General features: G+C 41.5%; 1 protein-coding gene across 3 annotated transcripts in view; it reads right to left on the bottom strand.

Annotated features, from left to right (window-relative positions):
• The window catches only part of CXADR (CXADR Ig-like cell adhesion molecule), a 74,039-nt gene that overhangs the window by 41,937 nt on the left and 13,585 nt on the right, over nt 1-18,517 (bottom strand). For all 3 annotated transcript variants that reach the window (XM_012539287.3, XM_033417978.2, XM_004264461.3), the window contains exon 2: nt 240-406. In XM_012539287.3, coding sequence (XP_012394741.1) covers nt 240-406 — 167 coding nt within the window. The remainder of the gene's footprint in view (nt 1-239; nt 407-18,517) is intronic.

Raw genomic sequence — 18,517 nt, 5'->3', positions numbered from 1 at the left:
CCTTGCAGCCTTCTCTAAGAAGTCTGGTGACCTTTTCTTCCTCTTGAAATCGGAGGTCACTTATTATCCACTTCACTCCATTACATAAGTGTCCTCAATTTCCACAGCATGTGCCTTCCTCACCTACACCATAAGCTATGACTTTCTTCATAGCTCCCCAGGTCCCCCCACACGTTATCAGCACAGTGACAGACACCGAAGACCAGTTCCCCGGCATCTGCCGAGTAAGCAACACATACCACTTGATCCACCTTCTGATTATCAGCTGGTGATAGCAGCCACTCGATGTCCAGAGGTCCCTGGTCTTCTGGACTGAGGGTAAATTTGCATGGCAAATAGGCAGTTTCCCCTTTGGCCTTTTCAATCATCTGTTCAGGAGTAGTGATACTCAAACTTCTGGCGAAATCTAGAATATGAAACATGTATATCGACTGAGCATCTGCTCTCAGGCTGGCAGCACACTCAGCACACCTCAGTTCTTCAGAGGGAGCACAGGATGTGGGAGAAACAGGATTTTATTTGGGACCACAGTAATGAAATTCCAACTCAGCGGTCCCCAGTTTTTAAGTCTGTGCTTCTGTAGAAATAGAATGACAAATATTAATATCCATCTTATTCAATGCAATTTCCTTTCAGAACACTGGGAAGTTCCCAACATTATATGGAATACCAGCATTCTCATATGAATCATAAGAACCTAGTAAAGGATTTCTATTATCCAAGCAGATGTTTAAAACTGAACCTGGCTAGAGTCTCTGAAAGGGCAATTACGTCATACTAATTCAAGGCCATATTAATTCACGCTTCCACGGTGCCAGGGACACACTTGGAACTCCCATCACTGGGGCACATGCTGATGAATTTTGACACGTTTCCTGCCAAGGCTTCTGTAATTCCAAATTTTTATTAAATTTGATTCTTTAACTTTTATCGAATGCTTAAAAATATTTCTAAGTAATAAATTTTGATGACAATTCAAAAAGAGAAGAAAACTGTCAATTTATATACTTTTAAATGCACCAAATAATTGACCTCAATATTATCTTTAAGACATTTCTTACTGTTTGTCCCTTCTTATTTCCCTTCTGAAAAAGTCAGACATATTTATTATATCATTTTTTAAAAGACATCATAAAATTCCATAACCTATTCTCAAATTTGTATTCTATGAAACTTCCACTTAGATCACACTAATGCTGGATGGCAATATTTGAAAACTCTATAAAAGCAAAAATAGATGTCCTGAGCCCCAAACAAAAATTCCAACATAGTTTCTTCCAACTGAGTTTGTGAGAGATGGCTAAAACCCACTGTAACCCCGTAAGAATTGAAAAAAAAGTCTCCTCCTTGTGGCTAATGACTTACTGTAACAAAATCAGTATCTTTTACATGCAAAATAGATGGAAATTAACTACGAGCAAAATGATGCTATTTCTTACCAATAAGGGAAAAAATACCAAGTTTAATTCACACATAGATCTGTTCACTACTTATGTCTTGCAATAAAGATTACAGTTTGAGCAACCAACAACTTAATATAAAATGCAAATTTAGTCTGTAAATGAACTATCACACAAAACTTTTTTTTTTTTTTTTTTTTTTACTATTTATACTATAAAAGTTTGAACCACACTAGTCTGTCACTGTATGTTTTTCTTGTGATAACCTAACATTTTCTTATAGGTAAAGTCAAATGTGTAACGTATGCAGATCTGAAGTTTCAAATGAATACACTGGTTTCCGTTCAGCAGCTCTACAACGTGGGCCTGACTTTCCGGGCTGGATGATGACCTGGAAGAGGCCCCAAGCACAAAGATTATGATACATGGGGCTTTCCTCTCTCCCCCACTTCCCATACCCCTGCTCACACCATAAAAATAAACACGGAGCAAAATTAAAAGTAAATCCAAGTCCTAATTCTCCATAATGATGCTTTTGTTGCTGGTTTTCAAATGACGCATTCTAACAGAACAAACCAAAATGAAGAATTATATTATTATCCATCACATGAAGCTTTCCATTAGCTCGTAGAAGAGGCTTAATACACACGGACTATCAGTTGTAATGAAATGTTAGTAAGGTTGTAGCCAATAGATTGAGAAGGAAAGAAAAGTCAGGTTACATTCAAGACCATTTATATTCAGGCACCATCCTAGGCTTTTATCACATTTAAGTGCACTCATCAAACAGCAAATTAAATTTGGACACAGACTCTCTGCAGGCCCTCCCCTAAATCAGAGGTGCCCTTGTTTTGGCCAATAGAAAGTAGCCTGAGTACTGCTGAGCCAGTCCCAAGGCTAGGCTTCAAGAGGCGTTGCTGCTCCACATAGAACTGAGGTGTCAGACCAACAGCTGTAAGTACCCAACCTGCAGCCACCCTAAAACACCAGCCCAGTCCACACCAGCTGCCTGCAGCTCCAGGAGTGACCCTAGACAGGATCATGAACTAATACACGACTGTTCTTTTAAAGCCTCTAAAGTTTGGGTTGGTTTGTTAAACAGCAAAGATTGATACGCCATCCAAAACCACTGATTCAGCCCAAATGGACCACTTACCATCCCCCCAGAAGTCCATACTACTCCATTCTCCACTTCATGTGCACATTTCTATTTTAGATGGTATGATTTGCTAGGTATCTGTATAATCGCAACTATTTCTCCTGATTAATATTCAATCCTCTGAATAAATACTTTCTATCATTTCTAATAAACTCAATTCCATTCCCACCTCATTCACTCAGGCACTCCGCTACCTCTCCAGCCTACAATGATTTTTCCTGTCTTCCTAGTAATGCTCACAGTACTTTACTTTCTGCTATCCATTATCACCCATTTGGCACTCAGAGAATACTATCTTCTTTCTTTTTTTTTTTCCTTTTATAAACTCAGGCTCCATGGTTTTTGTCCCATCTTCTAGATATCAATGAGTTTATCTTCCCGTACTACCTTGTAATTTTAAGTGAATTTTTTAAATGCATGCCCTGATTCACCATTAGCTCCATCAGGGTCAGCAGAAATTGTGGATACCTTTATCCTCTGTTGCGTTCCTTGCACATTAGTAGAAAATAACTGGTGACTGGATTATAAGTTTGATGAATTTTAGAAATGTTGAAAAATAGCATTAATCTGCCAGAAGGTCCTGCTACTTGAAGATCTCCTGTCTATAGCTCCTACAATTGTCTGCATTTGTCTGGGTATGAATACCATATGTATGATGTAAGATAGGAACGATCTAAGTACAGTCCAGGATGAGAATTCCATTTCAAACAAATCAAGACACAGCCCAAACATACGGAGGCAAAAATATATAAGTAAGAATGAAAATTTGCTATAAAAAAAACAATTAAAACTTCCTGGTTACTCTGTGCTTCTAGAGTTTTTATTTTATAAAACATCAAATGAAAAGTTTAGAGGCATCAATTAGATATCTAAATGAGTAAAAGTTTAAATTCTCCTAATTCATGCTCTCAGTACTTATACTACAGTCATTAGAATGAAATGTAACTTCGTTTTCATGATAGTATCATCCATTCTTTCTTCTTTGATACATAAAAATTACTTTTCTTTTAAAGAGTATCTTAGAAAACAGTTACATGTGTATAAAAATGATCTGGATAGATATCAAACTGTTAGTTGTTTTTTACAACTGAGATTTTAAGAAAGGTGAGCTTTATAATGAGATTTCCTTAATATGTATACTGCTAAAAGAAATGTTAAACAGACTCTTAAGTGGCTTTCAGCATTTCTTTTTCCAAAAAAATGTTTAAAACATTCAACTGCTCTTCATTGTGTTGCACTAGAAATGAATTAAAATCTCAAGATGGTAGAAAACAGTTATTGGGTTTCCTAGCAACACTGAAGGGGCCTCTCTGCACGAGGGCATAGTTTTTCAAGCACTGACGTATGCATCAGTCACAAATTGTAGAAGACAAAAGGCAGACACTTGGTCTCAGGCAGTGTCTCTGGATATTCTTAACACCGCCCAATTCTATTTATGCAGCAAATTGAGTGATAATTTAACTTGCAAACTACTTGTAAGTTCAAACATGGTCTCAAAACTAAGTCAAATAACAAATCTTCTTATAATTTTATTCAAACATATTCAGAATGTGATGAAATACGCAGCACATGATCAACTACAAGTACTTGGAGGGTCCTGTTAATAAGTGCTCAGCACTGGATTATGTAAATAAACAGACTGAATCATGTCCCTTTTTGGCAGTGACTGAAATAACATCTCCCAGTTTTCTGCTTGCTTTTTCTAATCTCCAAATTCCAAATCACTTGAGTCTGTGGAACCTCTCTTCTGCCCAGTCTGACTTCTATCTGAGCATCAAAATGACATGAATTCATCAGAGTATTTTTCAGCTTTGATGTTGTCATCTTCTGCCAAGGCCTTCGATCTGTTTCCACCATCAGAAAGGAGCAGAACTGGAGAGCACGGCAGGCAGTACTCCTCTAGAAGGCAGGCAACGTTTGCAACTGAAAACCTGCCTTATTTCTTTCATTTCTTTTCAAGTTTAAGGTACATGTTAACCTGGATGGTCTTCAGCTATCTTTTCCTTCTGTCAATCTTAAAATCATAGGAAGTTGGAACGTGCTCATGAAACTTTACAGTTGATTAAAAAAAAAATGAAGTAAATGTGTGAGAATTTTCGATAATGTTTTGACTGAGGAAAGTCTTAAAGAAAACTAGAGAACACAAAACAGAGAACACAAAACCTATGAAGAAAAACACATAAATTTAACTATATTAAAAATCTTAGGTTAAAAAAAATCACCATTTAGCTTTCAACAAAACTTGCTGAACGAAGGATGGTTTTCTGCTATTCTATCACTGAGGAAATGAGACAAAAGGAAGGATCTGAAACATGTTTTCCACATATTTATCTATACAAGCAAGACACTAAATGTGGAGTCTGACCAAAGATGGCATATGCACAGGAATCTTTCAAGCAGTGACGGGTGAGGTGTTTTCACCTGGGTGGAGACAGGGGCTCCTACATAAGCTGTCTAGAGATCTAAGCAATCAATGAAATGCTTCATTACAACAGAATCAAATGGCATTCAAGAAATTCTGGATGCCCAAGGCAAGCAGGTCACAATACACTGGGGACAGGAAAGCAAACTCACAGGCCCAAGTACCTTTGTATGAGACAATGGAAACAGAAAGAGCCAAGCTAGGCAAAAGTGTTGGAAATATTGCAGCACCCATGGAGGGCGAGTCCAACTTATTGGACCAACACTACAGGAGGCCTGTGAAATACAAACGCGCAAACCCACTTTGAGGAATTGAGGCTGAACTCACAAGACCTAATACGTGCAAGCATGTATCTGAAAACAACCCCAATGTCCAACAAAAGGCAGCATCCGAAAACAACCTAGACGCCTAATAACAGGCAGTAGAATTAGGGTAAGAAATCCAAGCTCTCCTACCTGAGACAAAGAACTAGAGCAAACACACTAGGCCAGAACGAGCCCGCTCCAGCCAAAGGACCTGACTAAAATATGGCTTTCAGGTAGTAAAATCGATGCCCACTTATATTAATGGAAGTTCGACTAAACACTGCCACCACCAGGTTTAATTCCATTTACCTGACAGCAAAGGTAGTTATCTAATCAAATTAGATCTTTCAAAAAGAATATGACCTTTAATATACACGTTTAATAATAAATATACAAGTATAATAATACTCTGGGGGGAGTGTGCTAGCGACTGAATCGTGTCCCATCATAGTTCTTGGGGAAGCCTTAACGAATCCCCCATGTGACTGTGTTGGAGACAGGGCCTTTAAGGAGGTGATTATGTTACATTTGGTCGAAGGGCAGAGCCCTAATTCGATAAGAACTGGTACCTCCTTAACGTAACTTTGATGTTCTGATTTATAATACATATATATTTGGTCTGTGTCCCAGTGCCTGGCACAGAGCTCCTAGGAGCGATCAAGGTGTCTTTTGTTATGATAACGGGACTTTTAGAGAATGCCGAAGGAACGTGAGGACGGGCTGGTTGCCAGGGGAGGTGATCATGTGATGAGAGGATTAGAACTACCAGTCCCACCGCCAACCCTGGGGGGGGGGAGGGGCTGGAGATTAAGTTCATTCACCAGCAGCCAATGATTTGATCCATCATGCCTCTGTAATGAAGACTCTATAAAAACCCAAGGGGACAGTATTAGGATAGAACTGGGTTGTTAAACACATGGAGATGCTCAGAGAGCAAGGAAGCGCCAAGCCTCTCCCCATACCTTGCCCTAGGCATCTTCCAGTTGGCTGTATATCCTTTTTATGATAAACTGATGATCTAGTAAGTAAAAATTTCTCTGAGTTCTGTGAGCCGCTCTAGTAAATTGAGCTAAGGAGAGGGTGGTGGGAACCCCAGATCTACAGCGGGCTGGTCAGAAGCATAGCTGCCAACCTGAACGCGCAACTGGCGTCTGAAGTGTGTGTGTGCATGAGTGTGGGTGGCAAGCTCGCAGGACCAAGCCCTTATGAACCTGTGGGTCTGACGCTACCTCCGCGTGGATGATGTCAGAACACCCAGCTGGTGTCAATGTATTCCTTGGTGGATGTGGGGGGAGCCCCCCCCCCACAGACAGCAGAATTGGTGTCAAATTAAAATATCCCAAATACAACCATTTTTCTCTATGTCCAGGCCACTACCATCTCTCCCACAGGCGGGCCACAGCACTGAGCACACACGCTTTATAACACTGCCTTCCTTGCTCCAGCCCACCTTTTGGACTCACTTCTATTACTTTGGTCTCGGCTCAGGCACTTCCCCAGAAAGCATTCTTTCTTTGTGCCCAAATTCGGACTGAATCCAATGGACTCCTCAGCCAGCTGATAAGGCCTCCATCACAAGTACTTACCCAGTTTTACTGAGGTTGCTTCTTCACTGTGTGTCCTTCCTACCCTATACCCTCAGTGAATATTTCGCATTTGATTTAGAAGCCAAATCTTCTTGATTATCATTGATTGCCTAGCAAAATTTGTGGTGCTCAGCTTAAAAAAAAAAAAAAAAGGAAAAGGAAAACTCCCAGGCACAAGTAGTACCTTTGTGTAAGAGAAGGGAAACTGAGGATCTACCAGAAATGAAAGATGTTTCATTTCAAAATAGTGGGGAAAAATTAACAAAATGTAATGTGGCTAAAAGTAGGTGAAAATATGTTAAGACTTTTCTCTATTAAAGATGGAACCACAACAATGAAAGTATCCTGGTCTGGAGCCAATCACAGAAGGAAAGCAAAGAAATCAGAGGAAGCACCAAGGGGGGAAAGATGAGTTAAGCGCACACTTGCGGAGCACCTGTGTTTGTGCACGTTTCCCTCGTCTGAAAGGCCCAGTTTCTCCCACTGAAAGCACCTGTAGCCATTCAAAGTACCTCTCACCTGTGACCTCCTCCGAAGTTTTCCCAGATCCACACAGGCAGTGTTAATTGCTTCCTAGTCTCAATTACACAACCGGCACCTCTACTGAAGGTAGTTGTTTACATGTCCCTACCCTTAAGCACATACTTTCACTTGCTTGACAGGGGGCCAGGGTTTCATCTCTGGAGGGCATGTTCCAAGCCTTAATTCAACAAGACCCCAGACCTGCCTTGGATGAAACTGCTCAGTTCCAGTGGAGGGCGGGAGCTCAGAGCAGAGGGAAGGTGAAGGAGCTATTTGAAAGAGGAGTGGTGATGGGAGAGAGGACCATGAAACCTTTCGGGGAAAAGTATGGGAAGGAGAGCCACGGGAAGACTGTGCATCCAGGGGAGTAAAGGAAAGGAACAGTGAAGTCACTGGAGATACACGGAGCTCAGAGGGAGCTGAACAAGCCTGGTCGTATGCTAACAGGAGCAAAGACAGTTGCTTATTACTTTAATATTCACATTACAAGAAATGTTAGCAAATGTGGTAAGAAATTAATGTGTATGCAACTTTATGTTTAGTTATATATATATTTTTAAAAGCAGCCTACCTGATCAGTCACTCATTTTTTAAAATATTTACCTATTTATTTATCTATTTATTTATTTATTTGGCTGCACCAGGTCTTAGTTGCAGCATGCAAACTCTTAGTTGCAGCACATGGGATCTAGTTCCCTGACCACGGATCCGAACCCAGGTCCCACGCATTGGGAGCGTGGAGTCTTAGCCACTGGACCCCAGGGAAGTCCCTAAGTACAGTTATATTAACATGAAAGAAATATGACATTAAGAAAAACTTTTATTCATGAATATTCTAAAATCACAACTAGGAATGAAGAAAAGTTGCTTGTCTGTCTATCTCTAGAACAGCATGAAGCAAAATGAGAAAAAGGTTACACAACAATGTGTGGTTTCTCAGAATATGTGGAGTTGGACTTCCCTGGTGGCGCAGTGGTTAAGAATCCGCCTGCCAATTCAGGGGACATGGGTTCGATCCCTGATCCGGGAAGATTCCACACCCCGCAGAGCAGCTAAGCCTGTGCACCACATCTACTGAGCCCACACACCGCAGCTACTGAAGCCCGCGTGTCTAGAGCCCGTGCTCCGCAACAAGAGAAGCCACCGCAATGAGAAGCTCATGAACCTCAATGAAGAGTAACCCCAACACAGCCAAAAATTAAAAAAAAAAAAAAAGAAAGAAAATCTGGAGTCATTCCAAAAATATTAACAAAAAAGAAAAACTAGGAATAAGAATAATTTAACTTCACATTCCAAAAGTCTTGCATATTTCTTTGGTTTCTTGAAAAGGGGTATGTTATGATGACCTTCATGTCAATTGTTACAAAGAACGTATTTGATATTGCCTTTTGTGAGAAAGGTCAAAGTATGTCATAGAGGTTACTATTTTAAATAGAGATGTTCAATTGTGCTGCTTAATTCAGAATACAGAATTCAGGAAACTTACATAGAAATACAGTAACATTCAGGGCTTCCCTGGTGGCGCAGTGGTTGAGGGTCCGCCTGCCAATGCAGCGGACGCGGGTTCGTGCCCCGGTCTGGGGGGATCCCGCATGCCGCGGAGCGGCTGCGCCCGTGAGCCATGGCCGCTGAGCCTGCGTGTCCGGAGCCTGTGCTCCGCAATGGGAGAGGCCGCAACAGTGAGAGGCCCGCGTACCGCAAAAAAAAAAAAAAAAAAAATACAGTAACATTCAATAATAATTCATGAGAACAATGTTAAAAAATAAACTGGGAAAATCAGAAGTGGTATGTTTAAGGGATTGATCATGACAAGTATAATTTTGTTGTGTGTGTTTGATAACAAATACTACACATCAGATGTCTGGATTAGCAAATAAGTCACTGGGATACTTTAAACCCTGTTTTAAATGTTGCAAAAATGCAACTGCCAAGCTATTTAGACCATTTCCTTGACCCTAAGGCCAATTTGCCAATTTCCTTCTCACCAGGGAGTTGCTTTGGGATTAGCAATGTTTAAAATTCACCTAAATAGGGCTTCCCCGGTGGCGCGGTGGTTGAGAGTCCGCCTGCCTATTCAGGGGACACGGGTTCGTGCCCCGGTCCGGGAAGATCCCACATGCCACGGAGCGGCTGGGCCCGTGAGCCATGGCCGCTGAGCCTGCGCGTCCGGAGCCTGTGCTCTGCAACGGGAGAGGCCACAACAGTGAGAGGCCTGCGTACCGCAAAAAAAAAAAAAATTCACCTAAATAGTGTTTCTTTCTAGAAAGGAAAAAGAAAAACACTTTAAGTATGTTAACACTAGTTAACTACCCCAACTGGCCTTTAAATATTGCTGGGGAAGAGAAGAAAACACCACAAGGTAGATAGAAATTACACTCTTTGCTGTCTAGGAGTTTTTGTTTAATTCCCATGTGTTACTCAATACAGGATGTTAATATGTACTTAGAGCTAAGAAAATAATACTTACAGTCAGATAATAACTATGAGAAATGACATTAAGTATACTTACTTAATGCTGTTTTTTTCTATGCTGTTTTTTTAAATATCAATTCTCAGCTCCCCACCCGCAATGAGAAATCAAAAAGCAAGTGCCCAGGAAATAAACTGAGATGGAAATGAGGAAACCATCATCTTAACCATAAATAGTAACTAACAGTGACTGAGTACCTATTACGTGCCAGGCACGTTTCAAAATATTTTACACATATTAACTCTTTCAAGCCTCATAACGACTCTAAGAGAGGTACTAATATCATCCCGATTTTACAATGAAGAAACAGAGACAGTGAGAGGTATCTAAGCTACTATGGGAGCAAGATACAAATCTAGGCAGACTGGCTCCCAAGCCACACTCGTCCTGCAAGAAGAAGTCCACCAGTCAACAACCCCAGACATAAGACATTTCCTTTTAAAAGTCACTACAAAGTAATACAGTGAGTAAGTTATTAGACCCCATTGCAATCACCTTGGTGGAAGGAGGGTTCAGGATTTACACTATTCCTCTCCTATACTAGATTTCCAAGAAGACAGCATTTTAGATAGCACATGGTTCAGGAGTTTGGGTGGACCCTTTTTTTAAACAGAGAAATAAATACCAGACCAGGATCTGTTGTCAAGTTTGTCACAAAAAAGCTCTATCACTTTGGACATGTTGTTTCTCTAGGGCTCAAACATAAATAAACGGTGTTAGTAAATTATCTGTTTCAGATCTAAATATGTCCTACATATGACCATCAATCAAGCAACCAACAAGAAGCCTTCCCTCAACATCCATCCCCTCCCCTCCTTGCACAACTCAAAGGCAGTAGCAACAGTTCTCTGAGTTCACCTCACAGCAAGTGCAGACATTTCTGACATATGAGCAGACTGAATTATGCAAGCAGTTCTGCCCACAAATAGCATCGGCTCTGAAGTCGGACCTGCATTCAAATTCAAACTAAGCTTACCAAATGCTTAGCCAGGGCAAGTTTCTAGCCTTTTAAAGTATTAACGTTGGGGCTTCCCTGGTGGCTCAGTGGCTGAGAATCCGCCTGCCAATGCGGGAGACATGGGTTTGAGCCCTGGTCTGGGAAGATCCCACATGCCACGGAGCAACTAAGCCCGTGTGCCACAACTACTGAGCCTGCGCTCTTAGAGCCTGCGACCCACAACTACTGAGCCTGTGCTCTTAGAGCCTGCGACCCCCATGCTCCACAATGAGAAGCCACGGCAATGAGAAGCCCGCGCACTGCAAAGAAGAGTAGCCACTGCTCACCACAACTAGAGAAAGCCCACATGAAGCAACGGAGAGCCAATGCCGCCAAAAAGAAATAATTAATTTTAAAAATAAATAAAGTCTTAACTGTTTTTCTGTAAAATGGGAATTAGTAGTAACAATGCTTACTTCTTTATAGGGATTAAATAAAACAATGCATGTAAAGCTCTTAGAACAGTTCCAGCACAACTTGGTATCATCCTTTCAATAAGCAGTATCCAGGACCCTCTGGCCTTCTGAGATGGTCCACACTCTGTCTGTGGAGTGTGCTTCTCTCTAAATAAATCCACTTCTTACCTGTCACTTTGTCTCTCACTGAATTCTTTCTGCGTTGAGACATCAAGAACCTGAGGTTCATTAAGTCCTGAGACCAGATACTGAAACCCCTACCAGGTAGAAGAAGTTAACTGTGTGCTGCATACAAGCAGACCAGTTGGAACCCGGTCGATGATGCTGACTCCCAATTACCTCACTACCAACCAATCAGAAGAATGTCCATGAGCTGACCATGCCCTCCTCTTTGAACCGTTACTATAAAGCTCCTCATTACCTCCTCCAGGTGGGGATACATAGTTTTGAGGGCATTAGTCCGCTGTGGTCCCCTTTGCCTGGCAAAGCAATAAAGCTATTCTTTTCTACTTCACCCCAAAATAAATAAATAAAATAGACAGTATCCAGTATGAAAACTGACTGTCATCTTCCAAGCCTGTCATTCCTAACTAGGAAATAAATTCGTGTAGCGTTGGGAAGGTGTCGTTTAATCTTTTATCCCTCACACTAAGCAGAGCCTTCCATATAGGAAGAACTCAAAATCTGTTATATAAATAAAGGACACTGACATGTATCTACTAGGTTTGGCAATCAGAACCTCATTGGTGACCTAGGCCAAATCTGATTTATTGAAGGCTCGGGGTCAGGGGAGGGTGCAATGGGATATTTCTAACTACAGAGGTGGAAATATGTGAGCAGAGACAGGAAATGACTGCTCTTTTGAGGAACACGGCTCCCAAGAGTAGGAGATAGAAGTGTGCCGTGTGGTCAAGGAAAGGCTGTTTCGAAATGAGAAATGTAGAGCATGTTTATAACTCAAGAGGAAAGAGCAAATAGAATGGGAGGTTAAAATACAAAGAACAGAACACTCAGAGAGTGAAGGATCAAGACCCCAGGAGACAACGAGACCTAGAAAACAGGGGATAAGACAACTTTAAATAAGATTCGAGGGAAGGACATTTCCTCTGTAACAAAGGAGGCACAGAGTATTTACTAAGAATAAAAGAGGCAGAAAAAAATGTGGGTAGGGGGTTTTTGGAGACTGGTTCAAGTCTGAACGATGTGAAGAGGAAGGGGAGAAGAATCGAAGGACCACGAGTGGCACGACGAGTCCAGCAGAGATGAGCTGATAGCTGATGAAGCTGAGCAAAGATATATGGTTTATCATCCCTTTTTTTTCTAGTTTTATATTTATTTGAAATTTTCCATAATAAAAATGTTTGAAAAAGGAAACTACAATGATGTGGCACTACACACCCACCAGAGCAGACAAAATGAGAAAAGGCTATGTTGAGCATGTGCAGCAACTCTCATCTCTATTGATGGGAGTGTCAACTGGTACAATTAAGTCTGTGTGTGTGTGTGTGTGTGTGTGTGTGTGTGTGTGTGTGTGTGTGTGTGTGTGTGTGTGTGTGTGTGTGTGTGTGTGTTTATTTCCTTTTTTTTTGTTTTTTTTGTTTTTTTGTTTATTTTCTTTATTTTTTTGGCTGCGTTGGGTCGTCATTGCTGCGTCCAGGCTTTCTCTAGTTGTGGTAAGTGGGGGCTACTCTTCGTTGCGGCGTGCAGGCTTCTCGTTGCGGCGGCTTCTCTTGTTGCAGAGGACGCACTCTAGGTGGGCGCAGTAGTCGCGGCGCACAGGCTTAGTTGCTCCATGGCATGTGGGATCTTCCCAGACCAGGGCTCGAACCCGTGTCCCCTGCACTGGCAGGCATATTCTTAACCACTGCGCCACCAGGGAAGTCCTACAATTAACTTTTGAAAATGTTTGGCAGCATCAACTAAAACTACACAGATGTATAATCTATAAGACCCCAGAAAGCCAGTCATAGTTAGAGAACTGTATGTACGTGTGCACTAAAACAAATGTCTGAGGATGTCACAGCCGCATTTTTCACAACAGCAGAAAACTGGAGGGAAAAAATGTCATTCAACAGTAGAATGGGTAAATCAACTGTGGTACAGTCACACAATGCAATAACATATAGCAAAGCAAATGAATAAACTAGAGCTACACAATGGGAATAATTGTACAAGCATGATAGGAAGCTTAGGGAGAAAAACTTATACTGTATAACATTTATATAAAGTGCCAACACTAATCTATGCTGTTAGAAATCAGAAGACAGTGAAGGAAGTGACTGCAGGGGGCATGAGGGGACTTTTGAGTTGCAGGTTATGTAATATACCTTGATCTGAGTGATAACTGTATAGATGGGTCTGCTTTGTAATAATGTTCTAACCTGTGAACTTGTAAATAATGTTTTAAACTGAATGCTATTCTATGTATGAATGTCATACTTCAAATAGAAGGTCTATTTTATTTTATTATTATTTTCTTTTGGCAGTACGTGGGCCTCTCACTGTTGTGGCCTCTCTCGCTGCGGAGCACAGGCTCCGGACGCGCAGGCCCAGCGGCCAAGGCTCACGGGCCCAGCTGCTCCGCGGCACAAGGGATCCTCCCAGACCGGGGCACGAACCCGCATCCCCTGCATCGGCAGGTGGACTCTCAACCACTGCGCCACCAGGGAAGCCCAGAAGATCTATTTTAAAATGAATTTAAAAAGAACTGAAGGAGTTAAAGGCAGAAAAGTTATTTTTATTTTGTCTTTGTTAAAAATATGATGTTCTGGGAATTCCCTGGTGGTCCAGTGGTTAGGACTCGTCACTCCCACTCCGGGAGCTGGGTTCAATCCCTGGTCAGGGAACTAAGACCCTGGAAGCTGCGCTGTGCAGCCATAAAGTAAATAAATAAATATATGTGTGTGTGTGTGTGTGTGTGTGTGTGTGTGTGTGTGTGTGTATAATATATATATAACGTTCTGATGTTTTATAAATGTAATTGAAAAAAAAAGTCTAGCCAAATGGCTAGCCAAAAAGTCTAGCCAACAGTCTCCCTAATGTATGCAGCTATGCATGTGCACTTTTTCTCCAGATGTGCACCCCAGTCCATGAGCAGAAGCAAAGAAACTGGCCTGTAGCATTGATCCACACCAGGAATGCGAGCTGCAATCTGACTATGGGATGCAGGATTAGTGAAGAAATTCTGGTTTTAAAGTAACTGGAAGACTAGAAGCAGGGTGGAAGCGGGCAAGGGCCTGGAGATCTCAATGACAGCAAGGTGTGATAAAATTTGACAAAGCTGGGAAACAGTGACACTAGAGTTCAAGATTTCAAAGGAAGAACCAAGTGTAAGGAGAGGACTGACTGCCTAAGTGAAATGCACAGAAAATCACTGTGTTTGAGGGATCAAGGAACTGTGGTGTAGAGATGTTTGAAAAGCGAACTGTAGGACGAAAATCCTAAAATACCAAGATAATCCTATGATGGGGGTGGGGGGGTGAGTATGAGGCAGGGCATTTCATGGTCAGTGTGAGGAAGCAACCAGAAGTTTGGCATAAACAGTGGGCTGAAGGGTTGGTACACAAGGTGAAGGGGGAAAATGATCTGCAGAAGCCAGTGGGTCCCCAAGAGAATAATGAGAAAAACATATGGTTTTACATCACATAACACATCTGCTCAAATCAGTACCCTGCTCTGCCTTATTTATTTACTTATTTATTTGTTTCATTTTACTCGAGAATAAGTGTCAGTCTCCCTCCTCCAGATTGAAGTGTGTCAATAGTACTGGAATAGCATCTTCCTCATACCTCCTGAAGCACCTATTACAATGTCTCACCCACGTGTACGGATTATTTATTTACCCCCCAAACTTCTTCCACACGGATTGAGATTTTGTACGAGAAATTTAACATATAACTTAATCAGGACCAGGGAAAGTGTAAATTATAATGTAAAACCAAACGGGGGAGTTAAGAATGTGAACATACAGATAGATTTTCTGTAAGTATCTGTTGAATTGGATTGTGACCCACCCATTCCCCCCTGCCCCTCACAAACACACAGACATACTCGGCTCAGGAAAGCATTCAGATTTCATTTCTGATTAAAATTAAGTCTCAACCACAGGGCAGACAGCAGAAGCAAAAAGAACTACAATCCTGCAGGCTGTGGAACGAAACCACAATCACAGAAAGATAGACAAGATGAAAAGGCAGAGGGCTATGTACCAGTTGAAGAAACAAGATAAATCCCCAGAAAAACAACTAAAGGAAATGGAGATAGGCAACCTTCCAGAAAAAGACTTCAGAATAATGATAGTGAAGATGATCCAGGACCTCGGAAAAAGAATGGAGGCAAAGATCGAGAAGATGCAAGAAATGATTAACAAAGACCTAGAAGAATTAAAGAACAAACTAACAGAGATGAACAATACAATAACTGAAATGAAAAATACACTAGAAGGAATCAATAGCAGAATAACTGAGACAGAAGAACGGATAAGAGACTTGGAAGACAGAACGGTGGAAATCACTGCCGTGGAACAGAATAAAGAAAAAAAGAATGAAATGAAGACAGCGTAAGAGACCTCTGGGACAAAATTAAACACAACAACATTTGCATTATAGGGGTCCCAGAAGGAGAAGAGAGAGAGAAAGGACCCGAGAAAATAGTTGAAGAGATTATAGTGGAAAACTTCCCTAACACGTGAAAGGAAATAGCCACCAAAGTCCAGGAAGCGCAGAGTCCCAGGCAGCGTAAACACAAGGAGAAACACGCCAGGACACACAGTAATCAAACTGACAAAAATTACAGACAAAGAAAAATTATTAAAAGCAACAAGGGGGCTTCCCTGGTGGCGCAGTGGTTGAGAGTCCGCCTGCCGATGCAGGGGACATGAGTTCGTGCCCTGGTCCGGGAAGATCCCACATGCCGCGGAGCGGCTGGGCCCGTGAGCCATGGCCGCTGAGCCTGCGCGTCTGGAGCCTGTGCTCCGCAACGGGAGAGGCCACAACAGAGAGAGGCCCGCATACCACAAAAAAAAAAAAAAAAAAAAAAGCAACAAGGGAAAAATGACAAATAACATAAAAGGGGACTCCCATAAGGTTAACAGCTGATTTCTCAGAAGAAACTCTACAGCAGAAGGGAGTGGCATGATATATTTAAAGTGATGAAAGGGAAGAACGTACAATCAAGGCTACTCTCCCGGGCAAGGATCTCATTCAGATTCAAGGAGAAAATCAAAAGCTTTACAGACAAGCAAAAACGAGAATTGAGGACCACAAAACCAGCTCTACAACAAACACTAAAGGAATTTTTCTAGGCAGGAAACACAAGAAGGAAAAGACCTACAATAACAAACCCAAAACAATTAAGAAAATGGTAATAGGAACATACATATCGATAATTACCTTAAATGTGAATAGATTAAATGCTCCAACCAAAAGACACAGGCTCACTGAATGGATACAAAAACAAGACCCGTAAATATGCTGTCTACAAGAGACCCACTTCAGACCTAGGGACACATACAGACTGAAAGTGACGGGATGGAAAAAGATATTCCATGCAAATGGAAATCAAAAGAAAGCTGGAGTAGCAATTCTCATATCAGATAAAATAGACTTTAAAATAAAGACTATTACAAGAGACAAAGAAGGACACTAAATAATGATCAAGGGATCAATCCAAGAAGATATAACAATTATACATACATATGCACCCAGCATAGGAGGACCTCAATACATAAGGCAACTGCTAACAGCTATAAAAGAGGAAATTGACAGTAACACAGTAACAGTGGGGGACTTTAACACCTCACACCAATGGACAGATCATCGACAGAAAATTAATAAGGAAACACATGCTTTAAATGACACAATAGACCAGCTAGATTTAATTGACATTTATAGGACATTCCATCCGAAAAGAGCAGACTACACTTTCTTCTGAAGTGCACACAGAACATTCTCGAGGATAGATCACATCTTGGGTCACAAATCAAGCCTTGGTAAATTTAAGAAAACAAATATCAAGCATCTTTTCCGACTACAACACTATGAGATTAAAAATCATTTACAGGGGGCTTCCCTGGTGGTGAAGTGGTTGGGAGTCCGCCTGCCAATGCAGGGGACACGGGTTCGTGCCCCGGTCCGGGAGGGTCGCATGCTGCAGAGCGGCTGGTCCCGTGAGCCATGGCCGCTGAGCCTGCACGTCCGGGGCCTGTGCTCCGCGACGGCAGAGGCCACGGCAGTGAGAGGCCCACGCACCTAAAAAAAAAAAAAGGGCTTCCCTGGTGGCGCAGTTGTTGAGAGTCCGCCTGCATGGGACACGGGTTCGTGCCCGGGTCCGGGAAGATCCCACATGCTGTGGAGCGGCTGGGCCCGTGAGCCATGGCCGCTGAGCCTGCACTTCTGGAGCCTGTGCTCCGCAACGGGAGAGGCCACAACAGTGAGAGGCCCGCGTACCGCAAAAAAAAAAAAAAAAAATCATTTACCAGGAAAGAACCGTAAAAACCACAAACACATGAAGGCTAAACAATACATTACTAAATAACCAAGAGATCACTGAAGAAATCAAAGAGGAAATCAAAAAATACCTAGAAACAAATGACAATGAAAACAGGACGATCCAAAACCTACGGGATGCAGCAAAAGCAGTTCCAAGACGGAAGTTTATAGCAATACAATCCTACCTCCAGAAACAAGAAAACTCTCAAATAAATAATCTAACCTTACACCTAAAGCAGCTAGAGAAAGAACAAACAAAACCCAAAGTTAGTAGAAGGAAAGAAATCATAATGATCAGAGCAGAAATAAATCAAAGAGAAACAAAGAAAACAATAGCAAAGATCAATAAAACTAAAAGCTGGTTCTTTGAGAATATAAACAAAATTGATAAACCTTTAGCCAGACTGATCAAGAAAAAGAGGAAAAGGACTCAAATCAATAAAATTAGAAATGAAAAAGGAGAAGTTACAATGGGCACTACAGAAATACAAAGCATCTTACTACTACAAGCATCTTACTACTACTACAAGCAACTCTATGCCAATAAAATGGACACCTGGAAGAAATAGACAGATTCTTAGAAAGGTATAACCTTCCAAGACTGAACCTGGAAGAAATAGAAAATATGAACAGACCGATCACAAGTAATGAAATTGAAACTGTGATTTAAAATCTTCCAACAAACGAAAGTCCAGGACCACATGGCTTCACAGGCAAATTCTAGCAAACATTTAGAGAGGAGCTAACACCCA

This window comes from Orcinus orca, chromosome 5, assembly GCF_937001465.1.
Source record: "Orcinus orca chromosome 5, mOrcOrc1.1, whole genome shotgun sequence".
Lineage (NCBI taxonomy): Eukaryota > Metazoa > Chordata > Mammalia > Artiodactyla > Delphinidae > Orcinus > Orcinus orca.
The sequence above is the reverse complement of the archived record's forward strand: the minus strand, read 5'-3'. Positions and strand labels throughout refer to the sequence as shown.